At 45.9% G+C, this 20,436-nt stretch overlaps 2 protein-coding genes across 11 annotated transcripts in view; one reads left to right on the forward strand and one right to left on the reverse strand.

Moving 5' to 3' along the window:
• LOC137638420 (uncharacterized) overlaps positions 1 to 20,436 on the forward strand; it is a 547,169-nt gene that overhangs the window by 106,158 nt on the left and 420,575 nt on the right. The window lies entirely within an intron of this gene.
• LOC137638867 (uncharacterized) lies at positions 12,518 to 14,600 on the reverse strand. Its single transcript, XM_068371277.1, has 2 exons — positions 14,338 to 14,600; positions 12,518 to 13,833 (listed from the first exon to the last, which is right to left on the reverse strand). Exons 1-2 carry the CDS (start codon positions 14,598 to 14,600, stop codon positions 12,561 to 12,563), a joined length of 1,536 nt encoding a protein of 511 aa, XP_068227378.1. The 3' UTR covers positions 12,518 to 12,560.

Here is a 20,436-nt window from a genome sequence, read left to right on the forward strand (position 1 = left end):
CTAATATCGAACAACAAATAAGTGAGAAAAATGTACCTAAGTGGTAATAAGTATGTTTTTGAGTTATGAGCTCCCAAAGATTTGCAGCAAACTTTCGCTTCTTTTCTAAAAGAAATCAAGATAATATTATTATGATAACTTTTATTGTTTATTCCTAAATAAATGCACCCTAAACGAGGTATTTGAACCCTCAGTTTACTATTCCTATGTTATGAGTTGCCAGCGATCTCTAATTGTTGCCAGTGTTTTAGTTAGCAGGTTTCAGCTTTGTACTCTTATCCATGTTTCCCTCTTTCTTGGTTCTTTTTTCTTGTTCTCCACTTACTTTTTGTTCTTTCTATCACCTTATGTAACATTGGCATTGTTATAAAATTCCAGAGGACGTTGTGAAAGCACAATCAACATGCGAACTTCAAGTAAATAAACACATGCATTATAATTTCTATATGTCTTTGGAAACTTTGCTGATGTTTTCGTAGCTGGTAGTTTTCATTCACCTACCCTCTACCAATGCCTTTCATTTCTGCCAGAAGTACGAGATTTCGAAACATGAGAGAGAGAGAGAGAGAGAGAGAGAGAGAGAGAGAGAGAGAGAGAGAGAGAGATCATGAAAGCATTTGGCTGATATAGATGGCAGTTCAAATTGAGAGAGAGAGAGAGAGATGAGAGAGAGAGAGAGAGAGAGAGAGAGAGAGAGAGAGAGAGAGAGAGAGAGAGAGAGAGAGAGAGATCATGAAAGCATTTGGTTGATATAGATGGCAGTTCAAATTGAGAGAGAGAGAGAGAGAGAGAGAGAGAGAGAGAGAGAGAGAGAGAGAGAGAGAGAGAGAGAGAGAGAGAGAGAGAGATCATGAAAACATTTGGCTGATATAGATGGCAGTTCAAATTGAGAGAGAGAGAGAGAGAGAGAGAACTGCGCATCTGTCAAACTCAGTCATACAGACGATGCCATAAGGATGACATCATCATTTAAAGACCGCTATATCTTCATTGTTTGGAAAAATGATTGACTATTTGTTCTTTCTATAACCTTAGGTAACATTGGCCTTGCTATAATGATCCCGAGGACGTTGTGGAAACACAATGTACATACGAACTTCAAGTAAACAAACGCATACATTATAACTTCTATACATCTTTGAAAACTTTGGCTTCTGTTATTGTAGGAGTAGATTTCGTTCATCTACACTCTACCAATGCCTTCCATTTCTGCCAGACGTACGATGGCACGAAATATAAGTGAAAAATCGCCAGATATATGCAAAATTAACACACAAAGACAATTTTGTCAAACTCAGTCATGCAGACGACACAGTAAGGATGACGTCATCATTTAAAAACCTCTATATCTTCGTTATTTGTAAAAATAATTGGCTGAAACTTCTGGGGAGTATGTACGACATGTTTACGCATACATAGAAGCAATAAAACGATTTTCGATTTCTGAAAGTTATGTCAATACCCCATGGCGGACGGTCCCCTTAAGGTAACTGATTCTCGCTGGCACTAGGCTACTAGCCTAAGTGCTTTAGTATACTTTCATACATGTTCCCGGTTTACCCTTGTGTATCGTTTTATCAATTCAGGTGGAAATAGATATCTCCCAGAATTATTATATAAATCGATACTCGTCTCCAGTGGAGATTTAAGGGTATTCTCTTCTCCCTCCGAGTGTAGCCGTAGGCTACAATCCTAACTTGGTCTCGCCACTGAGTAGACACTCCGGCTTGACTGGGCTAGGGTTTTTTGTCCATATCCCGGGCCGGCAGATTGCCGACTTGGAGTTTTAGTCAGAACCTCAGAGTATTCAGTCTTTTGCCGGCGGCCAGTGGCAGGGTGAGTAGTCACTCTCCTGCCAGCCTCTGCTGCCGGCATAGGAGGCTAAACCTCCCTATGCCGCACTTGAAGTGGTTGTATGATGCAGCTACCTTCTCCCCTGCGGTCTAGAAGACTAGTCCTGTGCTTGCAGACCCTAGGCTGAAGAATAGACATTCTTCTGCTGCCTAAGATGGCGCTGCCACTGAAACGATGTTTCTCCTAGGTTAAGAGGGGCCGGCAAACCTGCCACGCTCCTCTTAACCCAATTGGCAGACCCTAGGTTGAAGAAAGAGATTCTTCTGCCGCCTAGGACGGCGCCGATATTGAAAAAGAGTTTCTTCATTGTATGGTGGGACCGGCAACCCTGCCGTCTCCTTCCACACTTCATACAGGACCCTTTTCCCTACCCCCTCTGTCCTTTAGTGATGGCCTAGCCATCGTAACTTTGGCCGTCGTCCTACAATCTCGCCGCTTGCCGGCAGGTTGTGGGGCCGGCCGGGGCTCCTACATAGCAGCTGCTTAGTCGCTCAGCCTTCCCTTATGGACACAAGGCTCTGGGAAAAGCTGTGCCGGCTGGGCTGGCTGCCGGCGGGAGACCCCTATTCTGTAGTGTTCTTCAGCCCTCTCTTGGACTGCCATCCACATACCAGCTGCCGGCGGTGACCGGCAACGGTTTGTGTTTGGATGGATGCCTAAATGATACATTCTCCCCTTCCATTTGAACCCTCCTTCTGGAGGAAGGCAGTAAGACTTAATACTTACACCCTTATTTATTGTTAACATACATTTTTGGGCTCAAGCCATGTCGTCCTGATGGAAGTTCCTTAAAGGCAGCTTCCTAGGGTATATTACAACTACGGCGATATTCCCAGAGAATTTACCTTCAGGTACCCAGAATTCTAACTCCTGGAGCGAGTATCCCTAAAAAAGACCTTAGGGATATCGTAAATATCAGTGGACGTATTCTTGACACGCCTCATAGCAATCTATACCCCGAATAGAGTTAACACTTCGTAGGGGTAAAATGGCAAGAAAACGAAAACGATAAGAAAGGGGGGAGCCGTTCATAAGGCATCCCTCCTCCCCGTTTCGAAAGCGTGCCCTGCGCCGCTCACGGCGCCATCTGTATTCCTTTTTGCGTAGCTCTACGACTCGGTGTGTTTTTCCCTGTTTACTACCCAATCTTGGAATTTTCTCGTTTTATAATGCTTTCTCCAACTTCTTCTGCCTCGGATAAGTTGAGTATTATTTCTTTTATGTATAAATGTAGGCTCTTGGTTAAAATTAAAGTAATTAAAAGAGTTATCTTTGATACAAGAGCTGTTGCCTGCTGGAGGCATCATGGATGCTGTCGCTCGCTAGAATAGGATTTATTTGTTAGCAAGAGCGACGTTCCCAGCCCCCTTTGCGCTTAAATATTAGCTACTTAGCTTATTTAGGAATTCTGTTATGATGCGATAGTAGTGTGCCTGGCGAAATTTGCCAAGGCTACCAACACTAGTCTTCGTAGGCTAGTTGTTGGCCTATGTACTTCCTGCATGATAATTAGTCTTCCAAATGTGAATTTATTGCTTTGAGCGTTAGGCAACGTTATACATATAAGTCCCTTTCGAGTACCTTCCAAGATAGTATTGGTGTGAGTTTCGGTGAATTAGGTAATCGATTCTCTTAGTGCCTAGGCTAGGTTGTCTTAGGTCATTATAATATTATCTGTTCCCCGTTTGCTCCCTTCTCTTCGGGGAAGGGGCAAACCCTTTCCCTCTGTTTAAGCCTTAGGCTTAACTCTAGTGGTTTATTTGAATTAATCTTCAAATATATCTATGCTGGAGTAGTACTGTACCTTCCCGTTCCAACTGTATTGGTTCAGAGGGGGACAGTACAACAGTGTTTAGTCTGAGCCCGGTTTGTCTGGCATGGGGCAGAGTCTCCCTTGCTGATTGACTCGGGCACTAAGGGTTACCCCCTTAGTCCACCTTGTTGGGTTCCAGTAGTGATCCCTTTACTCGGTGACTCATCAGACTGTCCTTTGCCGTTCCGGTCTCGGGATATGTTCCCTTTTCTGGAAAGGCAATTCCTTCCTTGCCGTGGTTCGTGGGAGGCAGCCAGTAGTGCCGGCCTCCCTCTCGGGTCTTTCTCTAACTGAGATGAACTGTCTTAGTTGGGAATGACCCTTAACCAAGGTAAGGTTGGATAGGACCCTCTGTCCTTCCCTTCTCTTTTTCCGTTCCTTGTGTCAGTCGTCTGCATCCTTGCCTAGCCTAGGTTGGGATGAGGAACTGACGTGGTCTCCTGTCGGCCGGCAAAGTGTGCCGACCGGCAGAGACCATTACTTTGAGTGCTGCCCGGTCCTTTCTTGGTCCCTCTATCGCTGCCGTCTGAAAATTCAGTAGGCAGCGGTTAGGAAGCTTGACTTAGTGTCTCCCCCTTCCTTTCGGCACTCTTTCGGGTGCCGGGCCCAGAGACTTATAGTCTCTTAACCCGGCACTCATTCTATTGTCTTAGTATGTGTTGTCCTTGCCGTCTGCCGGCCTACAGGCCGGACGTCGGTGGGGAGGGGTGTTCTCCAGTTCTCTTGCTGTCGGTCGGCGTTGGGTGTATACCTTTGCCGGCCGGTCTCTTGCTCATCTGCCGGCCACTACAAGTGGGGCCGGCAGCCGAGCGCTGCCTAGTGTGGGGGCCAGCCGGCAGGGTTTGTTTACTGCTGCCGGCCGGCCCGCGACACTGCCCAGTCAGCCGGCCACTAAGAATGATGGCCGGCAACTCAGTGCAAACCGGGTGGCTACGGTCCGGCAACCACTGCCGGCCGGTTCAGGCATGGGATCTGGAGTTCTCCCCAATAAAGGTGATCTGATGTTGTGTACTTGAGATCTACCTTTCGAAAACAAGGGGGGGGGGTGCTGAGCGGCAATAGCCGGCTGGCACACCACCCTCAGGTACTGTATCAGTCCTCTCTTGGTGGTATATTCAACCAAGGGAGTTCATGATGTAGTAGGTTACAACACTGTCTTTTCTATCTTACTTGTGTTACTGGTATAATCACCTGGTGTCGCCTTACAAGGATAAAAGATAATTCTTTTATTCCTGGCCAGAATGGTAATATTTTACCTTAGGTGTGAGCTACACCTAATTGCCTTTGGAAATACGTTCTCTGGTTATTCTAGTAAAGACTAACTATGTGACTTGGCTGGTGGGCTTCCACAGGTGTTTGTGTGGGTTTCACAAGTAGGTGTCTTTCCCTTATTCTTGTTGAATACTCATTTGTTACATGTGAATTAAAATTCACTTGATATTCATGGAAATTTTTCTTCTTTTACAGGAGGAGCATCCGAAGTGTGATAGTGTCTTCTGCAATGTCCGCAGTAAGAACTTTTGCGGACATGCCTCGTGTAGGAGGCACGCGGCTTGTGCAGCCTCCAATGATGACCATCGTTACTGGGATCCGCAGGTATGTGCTGTATGTACTAACCTGCTATCAGAGGCTTTTGAATCCCCTAGGTCGGCGGAGTCAAGAGATGCAGCGAGGGAGAGGCTTCGCGTATGGGTAAGGGGTTTTCAGAAAAACACCACTGGACCTTATCTTCCTAACGAGAAGATGAGGGCATACCTTTTTCCCAAGGCTTCCCCTGATGCTGTTGTTCCCCAGCCTCGGCCGGAGATCCCTCTGATCCAGATTCCAGTGGAGGAGGATGTCGCTGACGCCTTGCAGGACATCCAGTTGGACGACAAGATGTCCGACTTGTCCGATCGTGCGGAGCAGGATCTCCTCGCAGAGGGCGAGGAGCAGGATCGAGATCCTATTGCCGTGGAGGAAGAGGTTCCCGTATCATCAGACGTGCCGGTTCAGGTCCCTGAACCTATCCCCTCTACCTCGTCCGCTCTTCCAGCAGAGCTTGGACAGGCTCTCTCTTCCATCGTTGGTATGATCCAACAGATGCAGAGGGAGAATAATCAGAAGGCCGCTACTTTGGAGCTCCAGATGCAGAAGATCACAGCATCACGTGGACCTCCAAAGAAGCTCAACGTTAAGGACCTTCCTCTGTGCTCGGATGCCAACCCGTGGAGATATGCCGAGCACATGCCGATGACGATTGGGAAGATCGTCATGTCGGAGAAACTGGGTTCAGTTCCCCTTGAGGAGGTGGAATTCTGGCCCAGTAGAGGGGCCTACCCGGACTGCTATGTCCGTTTGAAGAAGGAGCCGGCTTCGAAGGAGGAGACGGAACCAAAGGAGGTGATTATCCTGGATCACTCCAAGGCTCAAGCCACTTTGACAGCTGCTTTAAAGGAGAGGGGGTTCTCAAACTCAAAGGTTGCCGCCTTGAGTAAGAAGCACCCCTCCTTTGTATCCTCCCCGGCTAGGGCCTTCCCCTTTATGCAAAAGGGGTTTGCGGCCGTCATCAAGGCGGTTGAAGCTGGCAAGCCGTGCCCGTCTTTGGAGGAATGTAAACCTCTATCGCTGGCATTGCCAATGGATAATAAGGACTGGAAGGAGGTGCACCTTACTTTCTCGGTTGGGAAGTTGGACGCCGACATTGCAGGACAGCAGTTCGGCGAAAACCTTCCCAAGTTGTCGGAATTCCTTCTACGGAGGGAATTGGACACAAAGGAGCGCCTGGCAGCCTCGATGTCTCTCCAGACCAACATGGAGACGATGGCTAGCGACCCCAAGATGCCAGAGATGTTCATGGTTATGGCCAAAATCCATCTGGCCACAGTAACCAAGGACCTCTATTGCTTTGTTAAAGCAAGGAGAGCCTGTAGGGAGTTTGTGTTCGCCTCGGCCACAGTGAGGCACGAACCCAAGAGGCTAATTTCATCCAACATCTGGGGTAAAGATCTCTTTCCCAAGGACGTGGTCAAAGAGATCGTGGACAAGGCAGCCACTGAGAACCGCAATCTTCTCCTGAAGTGGGGCCTGTCCCTTAAGAGGAAGTCTTCTCCGGATGAGGGCCCTCAGCCGAAAGGAAAGGCGAAGAAGTCAAGGTTTTCCTCCCGTCCAGCCAAGTCCTTCAAACAGCAAAGACCACAGCAGCAACAGCCAGCTTTGCCTCCGGTTCCACAACTGGTAGCCCAGACCCCGACCACCTTCCAATGGGTTCCCCAAGCCATGTCATCAGCTTCCCCTGCATTCAATCCCGTGTTCGAGGGACAGTCGACCACGTTTCGTGCAAGGCCCAGAGGAGCAGCTAGAGGGTCATCAAGACGCCCCTCTAGGGGACGAGGATTCAGAGGTGGTCGCGGCCAGGGAGGCAAGACTGCAGGACAGTCAAAGTGAAGTGTCGCCGGTAGGTGGGAGACTTCAGTATTTCCGGGATCGCTGGACCTTCGATCCCTGGGCCCACAGCCTTCTCAAAAATGGACTGGGTTGGAGTTGGTACAGTACTCCGCCCCAGTGCCCTCAAATTTTCCAACACTCCACCCCCGTTTTGGAGGAGTACACCCAAGATCTGTTGGAGAAAAAGGTGATCAGGAGGGTAAAGTCCATCAAGTTCCAAGGGAGGCTGTTTTGTGTTCCCAAGAAAGACTCGGGGAAACTCAGAGTCATTCTGGACTTGTCACCACTCAACAAGTTCATAGTGAACCACAAGTTCAAGATGTTAACGTTACAACACATAAGGGCCTTACTGCCCAAGAGGGCATATACCGTCTCCATCGACTTGTCAGACGCATATTGGCACGTTCCAATAAGTCGTCGTCTCTCCCCCTACCTAGGATTCAAGCTACAACAAAAACTTTACGCTTTCAGGGCGATGCCCTTCGGACTAAACATAGCCCCAAGGATCTTTACGAAGCTTGCGAGCGCAGCTCTCAAACAGTTACGCCTAAAAGGGTTCCAGGTAGTAGCCTACCTGGACGATTGGTTGGTGTGGGCAGCATCCAGAGCAGAATGCTTGCAAGCTTCCCTACAAGTGATTCAGTTCCTGGAATATCTAGGCTTCATGATCAACAGAAAGAAGTCTCGTCTTTCTCCAGCTCAGAGGTTCCAGTGGTTGGGAATTCACTGGGATTTAGTGTCACACCGTCTTTCCATCCCGATGTCAAAGAGGAAGGAAATAGCAGGGTCTGTCAGGAGACTTCTAGGTTCCGAGAGGATATCAAGACGCGAACAAGAGAGGGTTTTGGGCTCTCTTCAGTTTGCATCAGTAACAGACCCTGTGCTAAGAGCACAGCTAAAAGATGCAGCGGGAGTATGGAGAACCTTTGCATCGAAAGAGCGAAGGGACTTGAAGAGACCGGTCCCACTTCGACTACGTTCTCTTCTCAGACCGTGGTCTCAAGCCAGTCGTCTAAAGAGGTCTCTACCTCTTCAGCCACCCCCCCCCCCGTCAGTGACAATCCACACAGACGCCTCAAAGGTAGGGTGGGGGGGTCACTCCCATCGGAAAAAAGTGCAAGGAATCTGGTCCAAGCTATTTGGGACCTTTCACATAAACTTTCTAGAAGCTATGGCAGTACTTCTTACCCTGAAGAAAGTATCCCCACGTCACTCGATCCACGTAAGGTTGGTACTGGACAGCGAGGTGGTTGTGAAATGTCTGAATCGGCGGGGATCGAGATCCCCACCTCTCAACCAGGTAATGTTAGCCATATTCCGACTGGCGGAGAAGAAGAAGTGGCACCTGTCAGCAGTTCACCTTCAAGGAGTCCGGAATGTGACCGCGGACGCTCTATCCAGGGTAACACCGATAGAGACAGAATGGTCCCTAGACGCAGGATCATTCTCTTTCATCTTGAGACAAGTCCCAGAACTGCAGATAGACCTCTTCGCGACGAAGGACAACAAGAAGCTGCCGAAATATGTGTCCCCATATGTGGACCCCTCGGCAGAAGCAATAGATGCGATGTCCCTCGATTGGAACAGATGGTCCAGGATCTACCTGTTTCCCCCTCACAATCTGATGTTGAGGGTCCTCAACAAACTGAGATCCTTCAAGGGAGTAGCAGCAATAGTGGCCCACAAGTGGCCGAACAGTGTATGGTTCCCTCTGGCTCTGGAACTACGACTGAGGTTTCTACCACTCCCGGACCCAGTTCTGTCCCAGCAAGTCCAGAAGTCGACTGTCTTCGCTTCATTACAGAAAACCCGAACCCTGCAGCTCATGATTTTCTCTCCCTAGCGGTGAAGAAACGGTTCGGAATCTCGAAAGATAGTATCGACTTCCTGGAAGAATACAAGTGTAAGTCTACTAGGAGGCAATACGAATCTGCATGGAAGAAATGGGTAGCCTTTGTCAAAGATAAGAACCCGCACGAGATCTCTACGGAGTTCTGCCTATCCTTCTTCATTCACCTCCACGGACAGGGGCTGGCGGCGAACACAATTTCTACATGTAAGTCAGCTCTAACAAGACCCATTCTATATGCCTTCCAGGTAGACCTCGCTAACGAGATGTTTAATAAGATCCCAAAGGCCTGTGCTAGGCTTAGACCATCAGCTCCTCCAAAGCCTATTTCATGGTCATTAGACAAAGTCCTTCATTTTGCCTCATTACTAGATAATGAGGAATGTGCGTTGAAGGACCTGACTCAAAAAGTGATCTTCCTTTTTGCCCTTGCTTCTGGGGCCAGAGTTAGTGAGATTGTGGCCCTCTCGAGAGAGGAGGGCCGAGTTCAGTTCCTGGATGGGGGAGAACTGAACCTGTTTCCGGACCCTACGTTTCTCGCTAAGAACGAGTTGTCCACCAACAGGTGGGGTCCCTGGAGAATCTGCCCTCTGAAAGAAGATGCATCTCTATGTCCCGTAGAATGCCTTAAGGTCTATCTTCGTAGAACTTCAGACTTCCATGGGGGCCAACTATTCAGAGGAGAAACATCGGGCTCGAATTTATCTTTAAATCAACTTAGGGCGAAAATTACATATTTTATTCGCAGAGCGGATCCTGACAGTTCACCCGCAGGTCATGATCCGAGGAAAGTTGCTTCATCTTTAAACTTCTTTAACTTTATGGATTTTGAACACCTTCGTTCATACACTGGCTGGAAGTCTTCCAGGGTATTCTTTCGCCACTATGCTAAGCAAGTGGAGCAGCTAAAGAGGTCTGTGGTAGCAGTTGGTTGCGTCGTTAACCCTGCTGTTTAACTCTGCGAGGAACAGCGGAATCATTTGGGACTTGGATTCTTGGGTGAATAGTTAGTTATATATGTTGATATAACTGGTAGTGTAGGCTCTCAGAGCCCACAGTGACTGTTCCAACGTTATGGTGATGGTAACACAAGTACAGACAGGTGTGCCAAGCGTTTGCCAACGCTATTGTCAGCGAAGTAGTAACATGGACGTTAAGTTTGATACCGGGGTATGTGTAAGTGACACATATGTTTTCTTTCAGATAATCATTCATCCATGCACTACAGTACTTGTGAAAATTGTTGGTCATCCACCTAGCATATGTACATATTTATGGTGACCATGTCTATTTATTGTTTCTCAATAAACTTGTTCTCGGGAACCTTGCGTCTCCTTCACCTATATTTTTGATTTCATATTGTTTTTTGAGCATTTAGCCTATGTATATTAATCGGGGATATCTATAATAGCCTATTCCTTAATGCAAAGCCTGGATTATACTGGTTTATACTTTCCTTAGCAATAAGGACTCCACCCCTTTCTGAGGATGGTGGTAGCAGCAAGTTTAATCCTACGCAGATATAACCTTTTGTCTAATTTTACTTCGACCAGGGTGCTGGTCGGGACTTTTTCTTTTGGATACTGTAGTCCCGTAAGACTTCGCTTCATATAGAGTGAGACCACTATATGGTACTGGCTGGCGAGTGATTCATACATAGGTATATGTACTCTTCGTTCGTTTCTAGAGTCTAGTAGGACTCCTCCCTGTAGGGGGCAGGAAGCACTCTCATGGCTTATGATTAGTGAAAAGATGTATAACGGTAACATCTTAGGTCTGTCAGTCGAGTTGACTAAGAAACATTCTTGAGGAGTACGGCACGTATTGAGAATCCACAGATACAGTAATGCTCTGGTATACTTCCATCAGGACGACATGGCTTGAGCCCAAAAAACGGATTTTGAGCGAAGCGAAAAATCTATTTTTGGGTAAGATAGCCATGTCGTCCTGATGGACCCGCCCTGCTCCTTTTCAAAAATAAATAAGAGTGAAAAGGATAGTAGGACCCCTCCCTACATACAGTATCTGTAGCACCTCGTGTATCGCTACAAGGAATACAGATGGCGCCGTGAGCGGCGCAGGGCACGCTTTCGAAACGGGGAGGAGGGATGCCTTATGAACGGCTCCCCCCTTTCTTATCGTTTTCGTTTTCTTGCCATTTTACCCCTACGAAGTGTTAACTCTATTCGGGGTATAGATTGCTATGAGGCGTGTCAAGAATACGTCCACTGATATTTACGATATCCCTAAGGTCTTTTTTAGGGATACTCGCTCCAGGAGTTAGAATTCTGGGTACCTGAAGGTAAATTCTCTGGGAATATCGCCGTAGTTGTAATATACCCTAGGAAGCTGCCTTTAAGGAACTTCCATCAGGACGACATGGCTATCTTACCCAAAAATAGATTTTTCGCTTCTCTCAAAATCCGTTTAATAAGGTGCCTTTCACTCCATGCTTTCTCTCTATCTATTAGCTAGTGCGGCTTAGTTCTAACCCAGCCGGCTGCGTCGGTGCCGCCGACCACTACCCCAGCCGGCTGAACGCCAGCTGGGCCAGTACTGCCGGGTGCTAGCCTGCCCGGCAGATGCTGGCCAGACTGTTGCCGCTGGGCACTACCCCAGCCAGCAAGCGCCGGCGGGGTCGGTACCGCCAGGCACGTCTCGCCAGCTGGATTGTGCTGCCAGCTGCTAGCTTAGCCGGCAACATGCCGACTAAAAAAGAGATTTTGACGAAGGAAAAATCTATTTCTGGGCTCCAACCTGTGCCACCGAGTGAAATGCCCCTTTTACATCATTTTTAAGGTTAAAACTGCTATGAATTTACCAGAGAAAAAATTGTATAGGAATGCTAGGTTGAACCCAGCTCGCTCACCTAATAGGTGTCGGTATAATATACTGGGGCATGATAAATCACAACCAGAGGCCTCGCTCCATTTAGATATCTCCTCCCAATGTCCCTGTTACAGCGAGGTGCCGTTCAACACCTAACTCCGATCTCTACTACCAACATTCCAACCCACGTCTGTGACGTCACTCCTTATAGCACCCAAGATTGGGGCCCAAGAGGGAGGGAGAAGGGTGGGTTCACTGGGCGGCACAGGTCTCTTGCCCAGAAATAGATTTTTCCTTCGTCAAAATCCTTTTTTGGGCTCCGACCTGTGCCGCCCAGTGAAATAGTACCAGAGAATAGGGGCCCAAACTTGGCACAATACCTGAAGGGAAGTAATTAAATACAAAATAATACCAAAACATGTTTAGTTCAAGAACAAGGATACATAAGGAATCCTGTAGGTAAGTACTCTCAAACATTAAGGGAAAATAAATACAATAATGGCAAAATCCCACACTAGGGATGGCTGGTAAGGCAAGGCAAATAATGATGCAGAGCAAAATAAAAAACATCCTTAATGGTCAAATAACAAAACCAACTCGTGGGAGAGTAAAACTAATAACAGGTATAAACAAAAACAATTTGTGGTAAGGTAAGATCATTAACAGGAGTATAGAATAATACACCATAAGGGTGTAACTCAAGTAAAACAAAACCAAAACCAAGTAGGAACAATAAGTAAGGCAGGTAGGAGGAAGGAGGATAGAGCAAGACATTGTGATTAAGACTCATTACTTTTCAGGAGGAACCACATTCCCAGCTGCTACTGTAGCAAATTTTAGAGCTTCCAAAGGTTTTAGGTAGTGGCATTTAAAAACTTTAGGGGACTTCCAGCCTGTATATTTCGTAAGCTCCTCAAAGTTCATGTGGTGGAAGAAATTAACTGAAGTAGCTACAGCTCGTATATCATGGACATGGGGAAATGATTCAGGGTTAGCCTGTTTAATAAAATAAAGAATCTGTTGTCTGATTCCTTTCAGGGTAATGGTTCCTCCATTCTCTCTAATGAATAAGGGCCCTGTGGACTTCGTGGAAGTTCTATTCAAGTAGGATTTCAGGGTGGTAACTGGACACAAGGATGGGTCCTGAGGAAGTGGAACAATCTTCCAGGAGGACCATCTGTTCTGAGGGTCCTCATTTTTAGCCAAGAAAACTTTGTCAGGGGAGAGAAGGACTTCTCCTGAAGAGAGAAACTCGATATGGCCTGGGTCTCTAGTCAAAACCGACAGTTCTGAAATTCTGGCGCCAGAAGCTAGGCTCAATAGGAACAAGGTCTTTCTTAATAACGCTATGTAATGGCAAGATTCGTTAAGAGTGTCAGAGGCCAGCTTAAGGACATCATTCAAAAACCAGGAAACTGCGTTAGGGCGAGTTGATGGTTTCAGTCTGGCGCAGGTTTTTGGGATTGACGAGAAGTATGAATCCGTAAGGTCAATATCAAAACCAATATGGAAAATCTTTTTCAAGGCTGATTTAATCGTAGTGATGGTGTTGGCTGCAAGGCCTGATTCAAAGAGAGTTCTGAAGAAGGTGACTGTCAGATTCATAGTCATCTTTTCAACCTTTGAGTCCCTTAAAAACTTTGCAAGTTTTTTAACAGCCGAGTCATATTGTCGGAGGGTAGATTCCCTTTTGTCTGATTCCAAAAACAGGGTATTTTGGGGATCAATAGCAGCACCTCTTTGGGCTGCAAATTTCATGAAGTGCATAAAGTTAGGGCATTCTGAATTCTTGAGGAAGCTAACACATTGCGAGTTTGTACTACTTGTGTTAGAATGGGATTGGGTATCTGTTGAGGGTGGAGACCCAGTTCCACCAACAGAGGAAACCAACTGCTCTTGGGCCAGTTGGGGGCTACCAGAGCTTCTTGGCCCCTGAAAGACCTGAGTTTGTCCAACAATTTCATCAGAAGATTTATCGGAGGGAACAAATAAATCCTCTCCCAAGTGTTCCAATCCAACGACATTGCGTCTGTGGCATAAGCCCGAGGGTCCAGGTTGGGGGCTACGTAACAATAGTTTGTGGTTGGACTCCGTTGCAAACAGGTCTACCTGGAGACCCGGGACCTGAGATAAGATCCATTTGAATGAGTGTTGATCCAGGGACCATTCTGACTCCAGCGGAGTTGTCCTCGAAAGTGCGTCCGCCACGACATTCCGCAATCCCGCTAGATGGACTGCTGACAAATGCCACTTGTTCGATGCTGCCATGGAAAATATCGCTAATAAGACGTGATTTATGTGGGCTGACTTGGAGCCTCCTCTGTTTATGCAGTAGACTATGACTGCACTGTCTAGAACCAGACTGATATGAAGGTTCTTGGCTGGGGTCAGTCGCTTTAGAGTAAGGAATACTGCCATGGCCTCTAGAACATTGATGTGAAGCTGTGGAAAGACAGTCGACCATAGTCCCTGGACTTTCCTGTGTTGGGAGTATCCTCCCCAACCTGTTAAGGAGGCGTCTGTGTGAATGACGAGTCCTGGGGCCGGATGTCGTAAGGGGACTGACTTTGACAGACTTTTGACTTTTGTCCATGGTCGAAGTCTCTTTTTGAGAATTGGGGGAAGTCGAGCTCTTTTGTCTTGATACTTCCCGTTTGCCCTGGAGCGCCATACTCTGTTTATGTCCTTTAATTTGGCCTTCAGAACAATATCTGTCATGGAGGCAAGGAGCCTAGGATTCTCTCTTGGTTCCTCCTGGATGTCAACTTGTCCCTGAGAAAGCGTTTCGTATTCTTTGCTATTTCTGTCCTCTTGGCTTTCGGGAGACATAGCGTATGGGAACGTAGGTCCCATTGTAACCTCAGCCATTGAAACTTGGTCTCCGGGACCAGGCGGGATTTGTCGAGGTTGACCTGAAACCCCAACTGTCGAAGGAAGGTTAATACTTTGTTGGTTGCCGTGAGGCAGTTCTCGACGTGTCTGCCCAGACAAGCCAGTCGTCTAGGTAAGCTACTATTTGAATCTCCTGGGTCCGTAGTTCTTGAATTACCGTCTCTGCCAGTTTGGTGAAGACCCTGGGCGCTATGTTGAGCCCGAATGGCATCACTTTGAATGCATAGGCTTGGCTTCCTAGTTTGAAGCCTAGGAAAGGACGAAAATGCCTTGCTATCGGAACGGGATAATAGGCATCTGTAAGATCTATAGAGGTGATGACGGGGGAAGTAAGGTCCGCACCTGAGAGACAGTTAACATGTGGAACTTGTCGCATCGAATGTAAGAGTTCAGACGAGACAGGTCAAGGATTACTCTTCGCTTATCTGAGACTTTCTTTGGCACGCTGAACAAGTGACCTTGAAATTTTAATTGATGAACCCTTTGGATTGCGTTCTTCTGCAATAGGTCGTCCGCAAACGAAACTAGCTCTTCCGTTGGAAGTTGGTAGAAACTGGTTGGTGGAGGGGGCCCTTCTATCGAACTCCACCCCAGACCTTTGGAAATTATGCTGAAAGCCCAATTGCTGAACTTCCAACGATTCCTAAAGACGTAAAGTCTTCCCCCTACCTGAGGATTTTCAATGGGCTGAAGAGGATTTGCCTCCTCGGCCTCCGCGGAATGTCTTGCCTCGGGTGAAACCCCTTCCGCTACCCCTGTTACGAAAGGCCCCTCTGGCGCCGGAGCCTCTGGCGCGCTGGTAGCCTTGGAAGGAACCTTGAGATTCGTAGGCTGGGTTAAAGGTAGGGGAGGTAGCATATGAGGTCGATGCTACCTGAGTCTGAGGGACCAACACGTACTGTTGTTGAGAGTGTCCCTTCGAAATAGAAGGTTGGGAACCTTGTGCCACAGGAACGGGTTACATGAACTGAAGGGGTTGTCGGTTCTGAGAGGAGTGGAAGGGCCTCAGCCTCTTCCTGCCTCGAGCGGAGGTGCCGGCTGGCTCAAACTTCCGCTTGGGGACGAGGCCCCACCTAACCTTAAGGCTTTGGTTAACCCTGGCCGCCTCGCTGAGGACGGTGTTCACCAAGTCCTCCGGGAATAGATCCGGACCCCAGACCGGATCTATTAGGCTCATGTCTGATAGTAGCCTCAGACAAAACGTGTCTGCGGCAACGAAACCTGGCAGCGAGAAACTCGTAGGCGTCGACCAACAGAGTCTGCAGGAGGGTTTTAGTGAGGACCTTAAAGAAAGGTTCCTCCTCGTATGTAATGGCGGTCATCTCAGCCATAGTAGCGGAATTAATGGATCTACTGAGCCTGCACCGGGCTTTGAACTCAAGGTGAATCAGCGAGTCCGGAAGCCTGGGGAGACGTTCGCTTAACTGTGTGGAAGTACAGTCAGCGTTCAGTTTGCCTGTCGTGAAGGTGGCCGGGGCGTTATGCCAGCACTCGTGGTCACCCGGGAAGAGGAGGGAAGTCAGGTCCGTCTCCCAGAGCTGCGGTAACGGCTTGTTGTGGCGGGATGTTGCAAAAACAACCCCCACACCCTTGAATCTTACTTACTTACAATGGTCTCCACAAAACAAACTTTCCCCTTACGTAATCTACAACCAGACTCTTGGACAAAAGGACAAAACAAAACAAAACATAACCTTAAAACTATAATTCTTAAACCTTAAAATAAATCATAAACCATCAACATTCAAAATAAATACTTTAAACCAATCAAAACTTAACACTTTAAACTAATCAAAACTTAACACTATAAGATAAATAAAACTAAATATATAATTAACAAAAAAACCTTTCCGCAATCCAATAAATCCTAACGAAACTTAAAACTAACCGCAACCCAAACATGAAAACACAAAACACATATATTACGAGTTCAACACCAAAATTTGTATGCTCATATATATTATTTGCAACACAGTCGTTCACAAACTGCCGAACTGTCTTTCACGGCACAACCCTCAATCTGTGATTAACAGGTTAAACTGTATGGCAAGTTGCCACCACTGCCTCCCTAATCGGGGTCGTAATCATCATCGTCATCATCCTTATCATCATTATCATCATCAATAGCAGCAATCAAAGTAAACAGGCCAGGTCATCGACAATCGTTAATCCAAAAAAAGCAGTCTAAATTTGATCAGTTCCAGGCCAGGTCATCAACAGTAATCCACTTTCTAGAAATTTAGTCACTCCAAAGGAGTTAGCCTCACCAAAGGAGGAATCGCAGCTTTGAAAATCAAAAAACACTTCCACGCTGGTCGAAAAAATATATATATAATCCAGCTCTCACACAACTGCCTTATGCTGCAGTCAAATAAAAAAAGCATTCGCTCCGAAACATTCACCACTGTCGTAACCTAACTAAAAAATGTAAACAAACAATCTCATTTGTACCAACAGTCTTTCTCACCACCAACGATCATTAACCTAACTACTTTCGCTCGCTAACACAATATCTCTCTCTCTCTCTCTCTCTCTCTCTCTCTCTCTCTCTCTCTCTCTCTCTCTCTCTCTCTCTCTCTCTCTCCTCTCTCTCTCTCTCACAGGATTTGGCAAAACCAAAAATAAAATAAAACAAAAAATAAATCCTCCACATTCCTCCCCCCTTACTTTGCCAAATCCTTCTCACACAACACTTACATTATTTTTTTCATAACCCAGTCGCAGTCGGGAACAGGACCTCTACTCCGAGTAACTGGGCCTCCATATACTCTCTCATTCAATTCTTCCTTATCACCATCATTCGCTACATTAACACTATTCTTATCTAAAACCCTATCATCTAATATATCATGTACAATCCCATCTACCTCGTTCTCGTTTGGCCCTATAATTACACTCATTTCTGTAAACAGTTCATCCATTTCATCAAAAACATTCTCAACCTTAGCAAAAGATTCATTCATACTACTTATCATTCTCCTGTCTCTCATTCTCGCATTCGTCATCCTTTCTTTTACATCACCTAAGGAAAAGCCACACACACTATAGGTATCATTCATACTCAGCCATGATTCATCTGTATTAACACATTTATCTTCCATACACACTTGCACATTTACACCCTTGTCATACTTTTTTCTATTCTCACTTTTACTTAAAAAATTTTCCCTTTTTTCATCCTTACTTAAAACTTTCAAACGCCTCTTTTTCCTATATTCAACTAACACTAATTGTTTATTTTCCAGCCCTAACTTCTCATGCATACTAGGTTCATACTTGCTCATTTCCAACCAATTACTCATCCCATTCTCACAAACATTAATCCTATTCCTTCCACACACACAGGAGGACTCACCCAGCTGAACCCTCTTACACTCTAGTTTCCCGAACATCCTGGCTGATTTACTCCCTTCTTCCTACATACCCTAGCTACATGCCCATCTGCTCCACATTCAGTACACTTACCCCGTGGCTCCTTGCACATTCTAGCATAATGCCCATCCTTACCACAATTACCGCAAATCACATTTGTACGATTACTCCGACATCCACTCGCTATGTGCCCTGTCATACCACACCGATAACATTTTACCCCTTTCTCTTTCGTGCACTCGCTAATTCTATGCCCTAACTCACCACATCCAAAACAAGCACCAAGAGCCCATCTACATTCATTCTTCTTATGTCCTACTTTCCCACATCTATAACACTTCTCTTCACGGATACAACTACCTGACCTATCTTGCGGCGCACTAGCACTCCTATCCCTCCAAACCTGATTCCCTTGCCTAAACCCTTCATTTGTCCTTACAGGTATTCCCACATTACTCGCCCTAACACTCCTATCTACTACACTATCAGCTACCCTCATCGGTCCTCTCATAACAGCATCTCTAAAACTAACAAATTCTGGCACACTTTCCTCCATTCCAGTTCTTACACTCACAGATTTACTTTCTTTCATACACCTATCCAACTCGTAATCCTCAACTATCTCTAAAATATCATCCCATGTCAATCTTTCTTTCGTCCACCTCATTTTCTCCTTCCGTTTCAAATTAACAAACTCAGCAACATTCTCGGGTACAGTAGCCAAAAACTTCCTCATTAACTCCTTATTCTCATTTATACCTTCATCCCCATACTTCTTCCTAGCTAAAGTTTCCAACCTACATACGTACATTGATATAGCTTCTCCTGCATTCATCCTTGCCTCATCAAAATCATTCTTACGCTTATACTTAACACTCCCTTTCATACGTTTTACCTGCTCAATTATTCTCGTTTTCACACTTTCATAATCAACGTCCCCTACACTCATTATCACTCCATACATCGTCAACAAATACCCAGTCAAATATTCTCCTAACTCCCTAGCCCAAACTCTTTTACTATCACCATACTTATCCTGACAATACCTCTCATACTCCTTGAAAAAATCATATACATCCCTACTGCTATGCTCATTGAACCTTTCACACCGAGGTACCTCTCTCATAAACACAGTCTTACACACATCACGTTCATTCTCACTGCTATCATCACTGTCTACTCCCTTGTTACCTTCTTCCTCATTCGAATATAATGAATCCACTTCCACACTTAAATTCCTATCCTTAACCATTCCCTTCTTACCCTTTTTCTTACTTACCACTTTCACCCATTCACGATCGTCCTTGCTATCAGCCTGATACTTTTTCTTCTCTTTCTTCACATCACTTTTACCTTTCCTTTCATCTTTCCTCTCCCCTTTCTGTTCATCCTTACTATGCCTAATTCCCTTATCTTCAATATCACCATCACTATTACTACTATCACTATCACTTCCTTTCCCATTATCACCTACCTTAACCTTCTCTTTCACTACCAACCCATTACCCGAAGCTGAGGACACTCCTCCGACTGCACCTTCACCCATTATAGTTTTCATCATCCCCATGACTTGCCCCATCATATCTTCCATTCGTTTCTCCATTCGTTCTTCATTCTCTCGCATCCTCATCTCAACACATTCTTCCACTCTCTCTACTGTCCCCTTTAACTCCCTAAGCTCCTTCTGCATCGCCGCATTCTCCCAGTTCAACCTCTCATTCTCTATTAGCAACCTCTCCTCACGCTCCTTACTCAGCCGCAATTCCTCCTTCAGTAACTTGTTCTGCTCTTCCATTTTTCATCAACCTTATATCTAATATCTTATCCTATCAGTCCTTCGTCCAAGAGTCCAGCTATCAGTCCCGCCTCAGCAGTCCCTGTTCGGGCGCCAAAATAATGTGGCGGGATGTTGCAAAAACAACCCCCACACCCTTGAATCTTACTTACTTACAATGGTCTCCACAAAACAAACTTTCCCCTTACGTAATCTACAACCAGACTCTTGGACAAAAGGACAAAACAAAACAAAACATAACCTTAAAACTATAATTCTTAAACCTTAAAATAAATCATAAACCATCAACATTCAAAATAAATACTTTAAACCAATCAAAACTTAACACTTTAAACTAATCAAAACTTAACACTATAAGATAAATAAAACTAAATATATAATTAACAAAAAAACCTTTCCGCAATCCAATAAATCCTAACGAAACTTAAAACTAACCGCAACCCAAACATGAAAACACAAAACACATATATTACGAGTTCAACACCAAAATTTGTATGCTCATATATATTATTTGCAACACAGTCGTTCACAAACTGCCGAACTGTCTTTCACGGCACAACCCTCAATCTGTGATTAACAGGTTAAACTGTATGGCAAGTTGCCACC

This window comes from Palaemon carinicauda, chromosome 3 (genome assembly GCF_036898095.1).
Source record: "Palaemon carinicauda isolate YSFRI2023 chromosome 3, ASM3689809v2, whole genome shotgun sequence".
In the NCBI taxonomy this organism is placed as follows: Eukaryota; Metazoa; Arthropoda; class Malacostraca; order Decapoda; family Palaemonidae; genus Palaemon; species Palaemon carinicauda.

Excerpts from the sequence above, each read along its gene's own strand:
- LOC137638867 (XM_068371277.1), bottom strand. The coding sequence starts at position 14,600 with ATGTCTCCCGAAAGCCAAGAGGACAGAAATAGCAAAGAATACGAAACG. Across the intron at positions 13,834-14,337 it reads AAAGTCAAAAGTCTGTCAAA|CCCCCAACCTGGACCCTCGG; the intron begins GTCAGTCCCCTT and ends ATTGTTACGTAG.